The sequence below is a fragment of the Mus caroli genome, chromosome 6 (genome assembly GCF_900094665.2).
Source record: "Mus caroli chromosome 6, CAROLI_EIJ_v1.1, whole genome shotgun sequence".
NCBI lineage: Eukaryota > Metazoa > Chordata > Mammalia > Rodentia > Muridae > Mus > Mus caroli.
In genome coordinates this window covers 85,444,933-85,461,321 of record NC_034575.1, presented here as the reverse complement: position 1 = coordinate 85,461,321, position 16,389 = coordinate 85,444,933, and the positions used below count along the sequence as shown (strand labels likewise).

Here is a 16,389-nt window from a genome sequence, read left to right as displayed (position 1 = left end):
CGTGTGCACAGATCAACTTCTATTTTCTCTGAGTAGGAATCCTTTGTCCTGTTGGTTATGATCTAAGTTTCTTCTACCACACGCTAAGTCCCACTTGCATACACAGATCTGCTTCTAGACTCTTTCCCAGGATCAGCCTGCATATTTTAAACACACTTAAAATGTATTATAAAACTGCCATGATTCAAAATATTATATTTCTAGTAGAACAAGCTTTTCTACCTTGCTTATCTTTTTCTAACTTGTTTTTTTTTCTTTTTTTAAGATGTATTTAGAATCATTTTGTCAAATTTCTCCAACCCTACTCATTCCTAGCTAGAAAAAGAAATGAAAATCTGGTAAGGTCTTTTTTTGGATAAGTGCATCCTCTTGAGTACATTCCATCCAATCAAATTGCCATCCTTATTGTTTGGCTGCTTATCTGGAAGGCACTCCCAACCCATAGCCGGGCTAAGGACAACACAGAGGAATCCTGTGCCCTTAACCAGGCCTCCTGAGTGCTGTAGTTGTCACAGATTTGCTTCAGCACTGTTTCTCTGCAGAGCCATATCCTGGTCTGAGCTGGTAACTCATCCCTCCTCAACTGCATGTGCCCTTCATGTACTTCCCAAAGTGTCCTCCATGACTAACATACAGCCTTTCCTTTATGAAACCTCTANCTGAATACAACTACCACCTCATAAATGAGGTTCCACCTGCTGCCCTAGCAGCCTCTCCTTCCTTTCTGATCCAGAACATTGTCCATGAATTGGTCCTGACTTAGTCGTTAGGTCCTTCATACAGGCCTGCTCCTTTACCTTTTCTGCCACTAACAACCTTGACAGTTTTAAAGAAAGTATAGGACTCTCATCTGTAGGGCGATACCTTGGCCTGTGTTTGCCCAGTGTCCCCTCACAACCACAGACAAGCCATATGTCCTTGGAGACCAATGCTATGTTCTAACAGGGTTTTGTCCCATTGGGAGACCTGAGNCTCCCATCTATTACTTGGGCATATTGACATAGGCCTATTCTGCTTGTAAAGACCCCATGTTCTCTGTTACCAGTTAGTAGTGTTTTATCAAGAAGTACCATGCATGGTAAGCTGACATCTCCAGACTGTCACTAAAGCCTGTATGTATTGACATGCTCACCCAGTCAGCCACCACAGTGATGGATGCTGAGGGGTGATTGCTTATGTTCTGAATGTCTCCTGTGTTTCTGGATTGCTATTCTATTACTGGAGAATCTCACCTTCCACCTCCAGCTCTACATTCACTTACCTGGTTCTATGTGGAAGGCCCAGAAGTCACATTTGTTCATTCTTACTTATTGTTTATTCTTACTTATTTAATGGAATGGCCTGGATTTCAGATTTTGGATTAAGACTGCTCCTCTGTCTTTTCCCTCATCTCTTCTTTCTCAATGTACATCTTAACTTGTTCAGGGAATGTCTCCATTGTGGTCTTGATCTCCCTCTGTTCCACNAGTGGAGCCTGCCATTTAAGGAGTTATGTGCCTTTGATTAATGGACAATACTGGACACCAGCTTCTGGGCCTGGGTGTTCTTGGTGCTGTGCTGCTCTCACTGTTCTGGGTAGTCTCAGTAAGTGAGCTAGGAGACACATGTATGCATGGACTACATGGATGTTCATATGTGTACACATGTGCAGAACTGTATCCTTGAGGATTTCCATTTCTATCGTTTATATCAAAATTCCCAACACCTAAAAGTTCTTAGCCCTTTTCCATGGTCCCTTACTACCGTCAGCATAGGAGCTGCTCTCTGTCAATGAACTGTTGTGTTCAGCTGAAGCCTTCTCCCAAGCACTTAGACTGCCTTTTTGCCATCTGCCTTAATTTCCCTTTGCCCCTCTTAGCAGCATTATTCTCGTGGTACCCTCTCTATCAGGATGCCACTTCTCCTTCTTATGCTGGAGGGTTAGATGGGAGGGAAAGGGCTAGTCTCCTGTTTCAGGAAACAAGCACAAAACCCTTCAAGGACTCCAGATTGACAATTTCAGAAAACAGACAGAACATTGTGACCATCACATGGCTGGCGATGGTCAGTTTCCTCTCCAAGGGCCAGAGGGTCAAGGGCTCTACTGGACCGCCATAGGTTATGGCCTGCCTTGTGACTGTGAGGTCAGCTCTGGTTCAAGGTCAAGTTCAGGTAGCAGAGGATATGATTGTTTGGGGATGCCTTCTGCACAAAGAGTACATCGCTTCTTTTATCCTAAGTGACATGTGAGATTCAGGAGAAGGGAAGCTCTGGAGAAGATCCTCTTTGGCTCCTCTTTAATCACCAGATAGGGAGTGGAACTGTCATCCTGCTGCCTGCCTGCACATGATGGAACAGACCCAGTGACCAGGTTTCTTCCTAGAAAACACACAGCTCATTCTAGGCTTTTCTATATGGCCCCAGTATCTACATGTGTTCAGGTAAGGGTGGTGCGGGAGGGGCAGGACCCATGGGTGGGATGAGTTTACGTGTGAGATGTCAGTTGTGTGCATTCCTAGAATCCCCAAAAACAGTGAGTTTCACAAAAAATAAACTCTAAATAGATCAAAGTCCTAAATGTAATGCACAAACTCCCAGAAGATAAGAGTCAAAGGAGTTGAGTTTGATGGTGAGAGAATGGATTGACACTGGACTTCATTAAGACAGTGAGGATGGCTGAAGAAGGGGTGGGTCCAGAATGGCCACTGCTCTAGTCAAGTCTTGTCTGGAAGGGTCAGAGAGTGAGTAGAGCTCTAGGGGAAGTATTAGCAGACAGCATGGNGATAGATTACAGGTGTAATGCACTAGACAGAGGGTGTGCATGGTCAGGCTAGATCTAGGGGCTGAGGCCAGAGAAAACACTGAAANTATTCAGAGTATTCCTAGTGTCGAGAGTGTGGAAGGCCTAGGGTGCTAATGGCATTTGGGAGCCCAGGTTTCGAGGGATCCAAGAGGCTGGTTTGAATATACTGCACAGTGAGGCTGTGCAAGTTAGAGTTGGAGAAAGGGTCTGACTGTGTTGAGGGTGCCTGCAGGGCAGACCCACAAGGAGATGTCTAAGCATCACAGGCTCAAGTGCTTGCCTTCCTGTCTTATGTCTTATGAGATGACAGTGTTCTCTCAAGAGCACATGGCACGAGATCCACTTTCCCTTTTGGGTGGCAAACTGAAGCAGAACATGCCCAGCAACCTGAGCTCTAGGCTATGGCAGTCTAGCCAGCCACACTAATTGGGTGGGTGGCTATNGGTGCCTTTGGAGTAGTCCTGTCATGCAGATACACCCTGTGCTGGCTAGTGCTGTATCAACTTAACACAAGCTAGAGTCTTCTAGAAGGAGGGAACCTCTACTGAGAAAACACCTCCATAAGATCAGACTCTAGTAAGCCTATAGGGCATTTTCTTTATGACTGATAGATGGGGGAGGGCTGAGCCCATTGTGTGTAGTACCACTCCTGGGCTGGTGTACCTGGGTTCTATAATAAAGCAGGCTGAGAGAGATAGTAAGCTGTCCTTCCCTCCCCCAGTAGCCTTTGCATCAGCTCCTGCCTCCAGGTTCCTGCCTTGTTTGAGCTCCTGCCCTGATTTCCTTCAGTGATGGATTACAATATGGAAGTGTAAGCCAAATAAATTCTTTCCTCCCAACTTGCTTTGCTTATGGTGTTTCACCATACCAATAGTTCCTCTTCTGGATGCTTCTAGATGCTACCTTGTGCAGTTGGCCCAGGCTGTACAGGTGAGCTGCAGAACACTTCACAGCAGGCAGCTGCTGCTTGAAGATGCTCCATGTGTACAGGTTCCACACACAGNACCAGAGGATATAGCAGGGTCTCTAGCCTTGGAAGACTCCTCAGATCTGGAGGAAAAGGGAGGCGGAGTCACTTAGGACAAAGGCTGCCAGGCACAAAATGTGGGAGGTGAGTATCAGGGGAAAAGCGGGCTCCAGAAGAAGACACTGACTGACTGACTGTCAGAGAGAGTAAGAAAGCCCAACCAGCATGTACAAAAGTAGAGCCCATGTAAGTCTCAGCCACAGAACCTGTGCACAGTAGAGTGCCTGTGACTCTTAGTTATTGATGCTTTGCCAACTTCAGATAAGGGGTATCTGCCTACTGCTAGGTATTTTGTGCAGACCTGCAAAAGTAAATGTAATATATTATGGCTCCTGCCTTCCAGGCATCCTGGTTTAATGGAGAGACAGCTCTCACATGACCTTCCTACAGCATGCATGTATGGTTTTCAGGTGGGTAGTAGGTAGGGCCTAGGACCCTCAGCAGCAGCAGCAGAAGCCCAACAAGGGCCACAAAGCCTTAGGTGACTGGAGACCTGGATGCAGAGACAGAGTCAAGAACACATCTCCCAGTGAGAGGGAACCAGAGAGATAGGAGGCCAGTGCACACTCTCATGGGTAGGCAGTAGTAAGACAGTATGGACCCAGAAGAGCATGGCACATGTTAAGAGAATGACCCATAGTGTGTTCTCCTAGCAGCAGCTCATTTAGCAGCTGTTACATGCAGTACTGGCAGTGCTGAGAGTAAATGGGCAATAGTAAGAGTTGCAGAAAAGAGAAGGAAATGCAGCCAGTGATAACTCTGCGGTCACCACATCCAGCTTCAGCCTACAGTACTGAGGTTCTCGGTAGAAAAGAGGGGAACTTGAGCATGGAGACAGGTAGGTTTGCTAGTCTGCTGGGTGAGCACAGGCCCTATGTGACTGGAGAGCTGGAGGCAGCGAGAACAGTCAGAGTCCCCTGGGAACTCGTGCTCAGAAGACAGCTGTTTCTATGTGAGAGGGCATACACAGACTCTAGGCCTTGGGATGCTAGAGTCATGTATAGACTGTAGAGGGCTCTGAACATCCACATGACTGTAGAGGGTTCTCATCTCTAACAGGTAGCAGGAACCAGTGAAGAGCTGGGGGCTGCCTTGCAGTCTGATGATCTTCCACCCTGCTAATAGCAGGACAGTAAATCCAGAAGCCATGGAAGGCTTGAGGAATATGGGCCCTGAATCTAGGTGGCCAGAACAGACAGGTGAGCAGAGGTTTTTCTGGGATTTGGAATCTGGATAGCTCCAATACAATTCCACTCTGCCCCATTTGGGCCTCTGAGACACCTCCTTCCTATTGTCACCTGTCCCAGGACAGCTTAGGGACAAATCCTATGAAAGNAGTTGTCTTAGTTAAGGTTTTTACAGCTGTGAACAGACAACCATGACCAAGGCAACTTTTATAAGGACAACATATATTCGGGGCTGGCTACCAGGTTCAGAGATTCAGTCCATTGTCATCAAGATGGGAACACAGCAGCATCTAGGCAGGCATGGTTCAGAAAGAGCTGAGAATTCTGTATCTTCATCTGAAGGCTACTAGCAGAATACTGGCTTCCAGGCAGCTAGGACAAGGGTCTTAAGCCATGCCCACAGTGACACACCTACTCCAACAAGACCACACCTACTCCAGCAAGGCTACACCTCCAAATAGTGCCATTCCCTGGGCCAAGCATATACACATCACAGCGGTGCTGTCCTTCGATTACAGACCAGACTACCTCAGAGTCTGTGCAGGTTCAACTGCTTTGGCTGCTGTGGTTGGGGTGGGGCCTCTACTTTGTGCTTTATGGCTCCCTCAAGGCTGAGGTAGGCGTGTTCTCTTCACCAGGGTACTTTTACTGGTACATGGAGCCAGTACCCACACACACCACATTCATAGGTGGGTGCATACTCAGATGGAGGGCACATCATAGAAAACAAGAACTGGTGTCCTTGGGTCTAGAATGGGGTATAGAATGATGCAGGTGCTAGTAATGAGTTGGGAAGACAGAGAGGAACAGAATAGACAATCTGATCATGCATCATTTCCTATTGTTACAATCACATGAATTCTGAAAATGATGTTTAATGTGGGACTCAGAGGCTCACAGGACCATTAGGAAAGATGCAAGACAGGAAGTCAAGTGAGATAATAGGTCATAGATCAGGAGGAATAGCAACCCGGAAGACCTCAGCCTCAAGCACTGAGGCTGGTAGCTCTTGGGGAATATGCCAGACATCTCAAAATTCTCTGAGCTCAACCAGCTACTAGGACCCTCGGCTTCAGGGTACCAGGCTACGGCTCTTAAGAGTGGGCTTCTCCCTGCTGCTAGAGTCAGCTTCAGGCTGCTAGGCCAGAGCCCTGAAAAGTGAGGCTTCTCTGCAGTGGTCCAGGCCTTACAGTATTTCTCTGTAAGATACTGGGAACTTCTGACTAGGAGCTTGGCTCTGGAGTTGAAGTAGGCCTGCCTGCTGTGTGCCCGTCCCTGTCAGGTCGGTCCCATTCCATCATACAGAGGGNCTTTCNGTGTAAATCAGCTATGCTGTCTTAGACCTAGGGCTTCCTCACTAATCAGCCAATGCCAGTGGTTTACCGCTCTCCATAGCTCCATAAGAGCCATGCTCCCGTGGCTTCTTGTGGTAGAGCATCAGCATCTGCAAGTCAGCCAACCTGAAGAGTATGACCTCCATCCAAAACACCAAGACACCCTCTACACCAGGGCTCCCAATGCCCTGTACTTCTAACAACATTCCTAGCACTTGACTTCCTTTAGAATAGACTTCACACATGAGAACAGTCAAAGCCACTGTAGGGCCAGACACAGTGTGACAGCCACTGTGAGCTGCTCCACAGAAGCCATGGCCACTGCTAGTGTCCTCTATTAGGACCCTCAGAACCATATACCACATGCATCCCTGGGTTCTTGCAACATAAACTGGCCAAATACACTGGTCTTTGTGGAGGACAGCACTTCCTCCTATAGCTTTGGCGCATCTCCCAACAGTGGCAGGGGAAAGTTCTGGCATGTTTCCATGTACCCTGAGAGGTACTATCCTGGGGTCTTCATGCAAGAGAAAGCTAACCCTAGGCTGCATCATGGAGAAGCCCAGATGCCACCCTAAGAATGCCTATGGACCTCTGGCTTGAGGGTAGGTGGACAATATCTACTCAAGAAGTTGCCACATTTCCTGGGGTCCGAGGAGTAGAGGGACTAGGCACAAGACTAAGGCTCTGTCTTCACCCTGTCATACTCAGCATTATTCAGCAAACACTTAAAGTTTCCAGGTCTGTACTGGGACTTGCTCACTGAGAACCTCAACTTTGTGGAAGAGGCTGAGCAGGACACATGTTTCTTGACCTGGGCATAGCTGGCTTTGCCTTGGGTTTTGAGCTTATCACTAGGACTAAAGCAGACCTCAAAAACCAGGCCCATATGGATGGCACGGTCCCTCAGAGCAGAGTATGACCTTGGTTAGAGAGATCCCTCTAGTTAGTGTCAGAGGGCTGAATTATAGAAGTAGAACAGATTAGAGTATGATAAACCAGTGAAGATGGACAGCTTTCCCAGGTGGCAAATGACCAAGATTCCAGAGAGAANGGAATGGGATTAGGAAGGGCCCTTCCTTGAGGAGGCCAGAAAAAGGAACCTGGTCCCCTGAAACTGTAGTTACAGGTAGTTGTGAGAAACCATGTGAGTGTTGGNAACCAAACTCGGGTCCTCTGGAAGAGCAGCAAGCTCTCTTAGCCACTGAAACATCTCTTCAGCCCCAACTGAGGGCCCTTCTTCAGTTGCCGGAGAGCCTCAGATCACAACTACAGAGACTACTGTGGGACATCTGTCCCAATATAGTCACCCTCAGACATTGAAGACCACAGTTACCTGCTCTTTCACACATGGGGGGGGGGCGGGGGAGAGTATACAAGTATACATACAGTTCCTCCCTCTCATCCCACTTAGCCCTGTGCCTCTTACCAGACTATAGTTCTCGGAGGGATGGGCATCTGAAGAGCAGACTGACAATGATCCCGAGTGGCATGTTAATCAATAGTGGATCCCTGGGTCCCATTTACCCAGGTTGAGTGGCACATGGTCGATAGCAGCCAGTTAACCCAGTCCCTTGCAGCCTGCCTGTCTGAANAGTGCCTGCACCCTGGCCACAGAATGGAACAGAAGCCGCCTTTGAGCAGCTGGGCAGGACGTGACGGAGATGAATGGCTAGTGTGTGTGGAATCTCGCTGCTGCTGCTATAATAAAAAGCCTGCTCCAAGGTCCACACCAATGTTTCCTTGAAATTAAATATGAGGAGGACAGATAATAGCCAGATTCCATACCAGGCCAATACTATCAGATTGATGTTAGCAGTGATAATAGGAGAAGGATAAGTTGATGAGATCCCATTTATTAAATAAAGTGAGAGAGACAAAGGATGGGGGCTGCATGTGAGCAGGTGTACAGTGAGCACCTCACAAGAGGCAGCTTGGGAAGGAGGAGCATCCTGGATTTGCTGCAGGGACTCCTCTTGCCTGCTGAGGCTGCAGTGTAAGTGACAACAGGGGAAGATGCTATCCCCATAGTGATGCTGGCATGGGAGCAGGGGAGATCCTGCCCCTCTAGCCTCCTATTGTCTCCACCTTGTCATGTTCCTTGGTTTACCACCGACTTTGCCTTCCCTTGTGTGGAGCCTTCCCTACAACACCCTTCCCAAGTTGAGTCAGCAAGTTTCTAGGCCATGGAGAAGTCCTGGTATAAGCCTGTGTTTTGTTTCTTTCCCGTACCCCTGATTGTCTTTTCTTTTGAATTTTGTGGCATTTTCTAAAAGTTAAGTGTCTTTAAACACGGGCTGTGGAAATGGATACCCAGGCTCTTCTTGTCATGCCCATGTCTTATTATTGCATGCATTGAGAAAACCACTTAGGCTTTTTGAGACTCGTCCCTGCGTGCAGAGTGAGACAGCAATGCCTATCTCACAAAGCTGCTGTTTGTATTCTGGGGGACATGGTACAGTGTTAGTACTATATGTTGGACACAGTAGGCCCTAGCACAGTCGAGTTAATCAGAATAGCAAAGATTTTACCTACATGCTCTCCCATACGTGTCTGGGCTTTCTTCCTAGGCTGTTTACTTGGATTATACATCCTCTTTGCCTTCTCCTTTCCCCATGCTGTTCTTCACCCCAGCTGTCTCCCAGGGTGTGGGCTACTTAGGGAGCAAGGTGTCTCTTTGTAGAGCTGCTCATGGGATACTTACCCTTCTCTTGACCACAGTCAGTTTACCTCTAAGTGTAGATGGTGTTTGACTTCATTGGGGTTACCATTTACTATAACCATTACTGAATCACAATGATCAAAAGCAACTTGGAGAAGAAAGGGCTTCTTTGGCTTATACTTCCACATCACTGTTTATCACAGAAGGAAGTCAGGGCAAGAACCTGGAAGCAGAAGCTGATGGAGTGCTTGCTTAGCCTACTTTCTCATAGAACCCAGCCCAGGAGTGGCACCACCTACAGTGAGCTGGGCCCTTTCACATCAGTCATCAAGCAAGAAAATGTACAACAGGTTTGCCCACAGTGGGGGTATTTCCTAAGTTACAATCCCCTCTTCCAAAACAACTCTAGCTTGTGTCAAATTGACATAAAACTAGTCACTGTCTTACGAGGTTGGGGTCAGAGACATTGCTGAGCCTGGTATCCATCCTGGTGCATGCATAGTAGCTGTTTGGTAGCCCAGAAGCTAGTGCCGAGGACATTCTGAACCTTGATACCCCGCTGCCATCCTCCACTCCACCACTGCCACTCTGCCTCCTGTGTTTTCTTGTGCTGCCACTCAAGGCCACCAAAGTGCAAGGTATGTGCAGTTCCTGGCCCTCTGACCCAGTGCAGTGGAGGAGCTGCCGGTACTCCTGGTAGCCCCCTGCACTCCTTAGCTGATAAGGTGTAGTACAGCCTTCACCTCTGCCCTTAGAGCACAAACGTCTCATGTGGCTGTCTCTGCCCTTTTTCTTCTCATGAGAGTGTGAACTAGATTACCACTGGGGTTGGCTCATTCTACTTCTCTGTTACCTGTCTTTACTAAGTGTATCCATAGCCACACTGTGTCCAAATACGGTCATGTTCCAAGGCCCAGGAAGGATGTAATCAGTAGAGGAAACACCGAGCCTCTCACTTCTAGATGTGCTTATTCCTGATCCCCTTTGAGAGCCAGTTTCTATCTTGGCAGACATGTGGGCTCCAGATTGATGTAAACTAAGCAGAAATATAGATGTGCACCTCAGAAATGAAAAACCTGACCTGCTTCTGGTATGTTAAGGTGATGTGTGATCTGGGTGAGGGCTGTGGCACTGGGGATCTGACTTTTGAGCCATGTGCTATAAGACTTTGCATTTACTGAGTGTGTGTTGAGACCATTGCCCTNGTCAGCTGACCACCTAATTCACAAGAGTATTCTTACCGGTTGGAGCTGTTTTGTAACAGGTCACCTTGAATGGGGTAAAGCCATCCAACACCTGCTTCCAAATGGTTTGACCTGACTAGCCCTACCCTACTTCAGAGAAAGATTCACTTCAGGAGCTATGCCTCTCCTCAGATTCTTCTGTGCACAACAGATAAAACTNTTGACATTTGCCTGCCTGTGTGTACTCCTACTGTGCTGAAGTCCCTGTGGAAAGGGATCGTGGCCTCAGCAGTAGCAATGCTGTGCAAGAGATAGATTTCACACAGCCCAGTTTCTCCCTGCCTAGGAACCCACTAAGTCTTCTCTGAAGTTTTCTCTCAGCTCCCAGGCCCTCTTATCAGAGAGCAGTCATCAGTGAGGTGGGCAGCCCTAGGAGCCATGAGAAAAGAGGCTAGTGATGAAGCCACTCTCTCCTCACTTGCAGCTCAGTCTGTATCAGCAGCTCTGTCGTACATGTATGGAGGGGAATGTGAGTCAGAGGCTGGCTCCCAGTGTACCTCACACTGGGCCCAGGAGCCTGCCAGGGTACTTTCTCAATAAGGCCAGTAAGCCTCATACCACTTAGAGCTGAGGTAGTAGCCTCTGGTATCTGCCTGGTACCTGCAGGCCATGATTATGCAGGGTTAATTCTGTGCAGGGAGGATGCCTGCACCTTCCCAGGTGTGAGACAGAGAACAGAGCCAGGAGGGGAGACAGTGGGATAGGGGTGCAAGCTAGGACTTAAGGTGATGAGGGACCACAGAGCATTGCTCATAGAGAACACTTGTCTGAGACATGAAGCCACTGAGANCTCTGTCTTCCAAGGCCATACAACTCCAAAAGGCCCATGAATGGACAAGCTCTTGGGAAGTTACAAANGAAATAATGCCACAGTACCCACAGTTCCTCTCTCTGTACATCAGGTAGAACCTGCCAAGGGGGTCTCCAAAGGATCAGGAAAAGGGCAACTCTCCCTCATGTATCTGAAGATGTGATGTAAATAAATGCGAAGGCAAAGACCCCAGATGACTTGTTGGGAGGAAGCCCCCTTGAGCAGCATTGGGCACAACTATGAGATTTGGGGAGCTTCAGTCCTGTATATGGGTTTTCTCTCCTGTGGCCTGGCAGCTTGCCATAGCATCCCAGCCACCCTGCCTACTTCTGTTGCAAACCTTCTATCTTGTTCAGACCTCCATTGATTCTTATTGTCCCAGCTAAATATGGGTTCTTCACTCCTTCACTGGCACATGTCTTAGGGATAGACCTATGACTAAGATCTGCTAAAGGTGAACTGGGTGAGTGAGGTTTCTAGGAAGTCAGGCCTGATTAAATGAGGCACCGAGCCTAAAGAGGAGATACTCCATGATGATTGTGGTCCAGGGCTGGTTCAGGAAGAAGGATGGACCCCAGGCAGCATCATGAAGCAAATGGCAGTGGTCAAAAGTGCCCATTCAGACACCTGGGCTGGGCATAAGACATTGCAGACTTACGTCCTAAGCCCCTCATTACTTTGCTGCTGGTTCTCCTTAACTGATGACTTTCACTTGGTTGAATTATCTTGATAACAGCACTCTCCCCTCTGGTGTCTGCTGCATGGCTGACACTCTCAATTCAGAGGTGCTGGGCAGGAGAACAGCAAGCTGGCCTGGAACACAGCTTGCAGAATACCCATCCTTTTTATTGCCAAAGAATGTGAGGAATGGCTCACTGCAGCTTTATAACTGTCAGGTGTCACTACAAGTTCACCACAGCTGTTACAAACATGGGGGAGCTTTGGCGAAAACCCATCTGGAAAGCTGATGGGTAGATGGCACCACCACAATGTCAATAAATATGCCCTCCCCATACACTGGCTCTGTGATGTAACTTCTCCATACCACAGTTTTCTCATATGGGAGAAGGAAATAGGGAAGAATAAATAACATGTGCCCCACATGTGCGGGGAGAGGTAATGGGGGAATGTTTTTCACCAGAGTGCTGCTGTGTGAGCTACTGGGGTGGGGTGCAAGAGCGTAAGTGTGCAGAGGACCCTGAGTAAAGGTGTTAAAGAATGAGTGTGAAAGAATGGGTGAGGGGAGTGTGTAGATGTGGGAGGGGTGTGAGTGAGTGCATGCAAGTGGGGGGACTCTGGGATCATAGGAGAATGGGTGTGTGAGGGGGTGTGGGAGTGTGCGTAAGGTGCGTGAGAGTATGTGTAGCTGTGTGTGTGTGAGTTGTGGGAGCACTGGATATGTGACAGTGAAGGAGGCAGGGGAAGAGAGCTTACATGGAACAAAAAGGCATCTGGTAGTGGTCCTGTCAAAGGTGGCCCCAGGGAGCTGGGAGGGGCACCTGTAACTGTGTAATCTGTTGTTTACTTTTTTATCACTTGTTTTGCATCATAATAGTAAAAAGCCAGCATATTCATTTGTTGTAGATTCTGAAACTATTTTGATAAAGGAAGAAAGAAAATATAGTAAAATGCCTCAACACATCACTACAAACTATCTCTAAGACGCATATTTTTGTTTTATCTTTTGGCTATCTCTGTAGGTTTTCTCTGTCACAGTAGTAAAATTAGAACAAGGGTTTGGGAGGAAGTGGCATTCCTGTCTCACATGGCTGTGGTACCAGGTCAACAATGCACTGAAGACCCCTTGGACAGAGCCTGACCCAGCTGCCACCAGGCTCCTCACCCTTCCTGGTGACACTGGGGACTCATGGCAGCAGCCAGTCAGCATACAGCCCTATACCCCAGCCCATTCAGTATTGGCCACTGGCCAGAGGACCAGACCCTGCACTCCTCACTTTGGAGTGAGCTGGCCCATGGATAGACATCCAGAGCTTATCTAGTGTCTTTCTGGGTGTTGAGTGTGAGTTCTTGCCTCTCATGCCTTCTAATACCAGCCATCTGTTCTTATCGTCCCCCAGGCCCCGCAGAGTGGAGCCTGTGTGCTCTGGCCTACAAGCCCAGATCCTCCGCTGTTACCGTGANCATCTGCATGAAGTGCTTCTGTGCTCAGACCTGGTCAAGGCATACCAGCACTGTGTGAGCACTGCCCGCAAGGTGAGGCCACCTGCCTTAGTGTGTATGCCTGGGGCCCTGCATTTAGACGTCCCATCCTCAACCTTGCTCAGAACCATTTTTCACCACTTTTGGGACCCCAAACATATCCGTGGGAGTAGTATTCCCTGTGCTCCTCTTCCTGGCTAGGCTTATGTAATCTGTCCACCTTCCTGGAACAAGTGGCAAACTTCTCACCTTTCAGCAGAGGGGCTGAGAAAAGGACTATCCAGTTATACCCCTAGCCTTCCTTGACAGAAACAGCTCTAAGCCTTGCTCCTTCCACCCTGTGTCGGTGGCCATTTTCAGTCCCTGTGCCCCCTTAGTGTATCCCACCAGTGTACCTTCATTGCACTGAGTAAAAACCTGGAAAAGGTGATACTGATGATATTGGACAGACTACAGGAAGTTCCAATGTGCCTCTGTCACTACACATGCCTAAAAGAGGCTTGTGACCTTTCAAGCTCTCCTTCCTGGCCCCACACCTAATGTTCCTGGAAACATCAGAGGCCAGCTGGGCCCCCAAGCCACCTCTAAACTGTGCATGCAGTCTGGCACAGTGTGGGCTTCAGCACCCAGACTCACAGGGCACCCTGTGACCAAGATGCCCTACTGGAAAAACTTGGTGTCCTCTGCCAGCTGCACAGAACATGGTCCCTGGCAGAAGTGAGATAGGAATGAAGAATCCTCAGGAAAGACGTGCTTCCAAAAGCAGTTAGATGGCAGAGGCATTCCTGTCCAGCTCAGGACACCTGAGGGCTTTCCTCTAGGTATAGAGCTATAAACCTGCCTAGAGGTATGCAGAGCTCTCTAGAGCAGGAACCTGATTGCATAGTTGCATTCTCCCAGTGCTTCTCTTAGAAAATCCCTACTTGTTAAGCTAGAGAACAGGGAGGATCTTACTTAGGTAGAGCAGAAGTGGGCAAGGCTGCACTAGGCCAGGGTGGGGGTTAGCCATACCACTGTAAGAACAGAGAAGGGAGCTGGGCCCTTGGGGATAAAGAGGTGGTGCTGGCTATTATTGCTACAGAACATGTTAAGTAAGAGCCTATGTCCTGCTCAGCAGTGGGGAGAGACCCAGTCTAGGTCTCAGGCCAGCTAACTGACTCATAGCCAGTTATACTGCAGGGAAATGGCCACTATCCAGTGCAGTCTGCAGGAGCCTGGAAATCATGGGGCTGAGNTCTCTTACAGCCCCAGCCTGGGCCATCTCTGGGGATGAAGANGGCTCAGCTGAACTCTGGCTGTTCTCTTTGAAGGGCTGAGGAGCAGCATCCTTCCTGGAGCCTTGAAGAAGGGACCGATCATGGGACCACAGACCATGGCCCCCAGGCCCTGCAGTCTCTAACTGAGCACCCATATGCCTCTGAGCATGGGGCTGCCATGCTCAAGAAACAGTATGTGCTACTGATTGAAAACAAATAAAGCAGATGTCTTTGTTTGCAGTCATTCACTCATTGGCACCCAGTCACTTCTGTTGACTCTTTGTCCAGCCGTCTGTTGGTCACCAGTNNCACAGAGCCTCACAGGACAGATTGCTTCTCAGGGGGAATACTAGGCCTGGCAGGGGATAGCATGGAAACCCATAACTACATGGNCACACAAAAGCCACCATGGATCAAGTATGAGAGGAAAAAAGAGAAGTGGTGTTTGGAGGGATGGTGCCAGCATCGAGAAGGACCTTCTGTTTACTCTCAGGAAGACTGGTGGGTAATTGCAGGACAGAGCAGAGCCATGAGGAGTGGGCCCCAGGTAAGGAGGCCCCTCTGTAGCTAAGGGGGCAGTGGGCATGAGAAGAAAAGGAAGTTGGGAAAGGGGCATCTGGGCTGGGAAAGCCAGGCCTTGAGCAGAGGCAGTGCTGTTCAGGTACCTGGAGCCATGTCATTCTCTCACAGGAGGGGCAGATTGAGGTAGGGCCATGGCAGAAAGCACTGTGGTCTGCACTGCCCAGGAGGAGGAAGCCACCCTGCTCTGGTGGGCCAGAGCAGGTGTCTGAATAGGAGATAGAAAGGGTGGACAGCTTTCAAGGCTCTGATATGGTGCAGGTGGCAACACTGTGGTTCAAGTGTGAGGACCGGCCTGCCAGTGGGCAACCTTCTTCTCTATGACAGCACACCAAACACCAGGACCACACTGTAGCCTGCATTATGTCCTGTCCTGACAGGGATTTGGGTGGAACTTGCAGTTCTCTGGCCTTTCTGCTGGTAACCTTGTACTTCCCATTCAGGTTCACTCAGGGAGTCCCTGTGCCATCTGGAGCTGAGTGCCCCACACTCCGGCTTAGCAGCTCATCCCTGTACCTCTCCCTCAAAGCCCAAGGGAAAATTAATGTTTGAGAGATACTCACAATCTAGCCAGGTTTGCCTGACGGTCTTATTTAGCCACACTGTGGGATCAATGGTCAAGAAAGGCAGCCACAGCACCCTCCCTCTNTGTTCTGGGTGAGTGCCTCACAGTGTGTAGGGAAGCTGAAGAGTGCCNTAGCCTGAGCCCTGCAGGGGAAAAGAACTTGCTGGGATGAGAGAGGTCACAGGTCACATGGCTTATTGATTGACCTTCAGTGATACCAGAGCATCCTCTATCGAGGAACAATGATCCTTTCAGACCCTCCCCCAGAGACCCCCGCTACTCCACATTGTCTGTCTTGGAAATCCCAGAGTGGCAACACACAGACATTCCTCCTATTCTACAAGCTCAGTCAGACTCCAGGGCTAGGCATCGGACACTGCCAGGCGTGTGAACACCTGGGAACTAGACTGCACAATCCTGTGCCAGCTCACTCTGCTGGGAAACAGGCCTCCTCCAGACCTGGCATAAATGGCAGCATATATGTGACTTNCAGCACTGCTGAGCAGAGCTTCTATCCTGCTCTTTTTCAGCTTCCCTGTACCTTGCTTGTATCTGCAGACATTGGCAGGTCAACAGGCAGCCACTGGCCCCTAGGATCTCCCTCTCCTGCCTAGCAACTGCCAGACTACATAGCTTTCTCTGTGTCCCTCTGCAGGCCAGGACTGGTCTCGGGCTCAAGCCATCTGAGCAGTAGCTGCAGCAGATACATAGTCCCTCATCCCTGGCCTACAGCCTCTAGTTTAAGTGCACTGGTGGCACTGCTGGCTGCTTGAGGTAGAGAG

At 49.0% G+C, this 16,389-nt stretch overlaps 1 protein-coding gene across 1 annotated transcript in view; it reads left to right on the top strand.

The window, feature by feature from the left end:
• Nucleotides 1-14,715, top strand: part of Chchd6 (coiled-coil-helix-coiled-coil-helix domain containing 6) — a 203,595-nt gene extending 188,880 nt beyond the window's left edge. The window contains exons 7-8 of the mRNA XM_021164904.1: nt 13,126-13,261; nt 14,518-14,715. Of these exons, the coding sequence (XP_021020563.1) occupies nt 13,126-13,261; nt 14,518-14,523 (142 nt within the window). The 3' untranslated portion in view covers nt 14,524-14,715. The remainder of the gene's footprint in view (nt 1-13,125; nt 13,262-14,517) is intronic.
• Nucleotides 14,716-16,389: the final 1,674 nt, after the last annotated feature.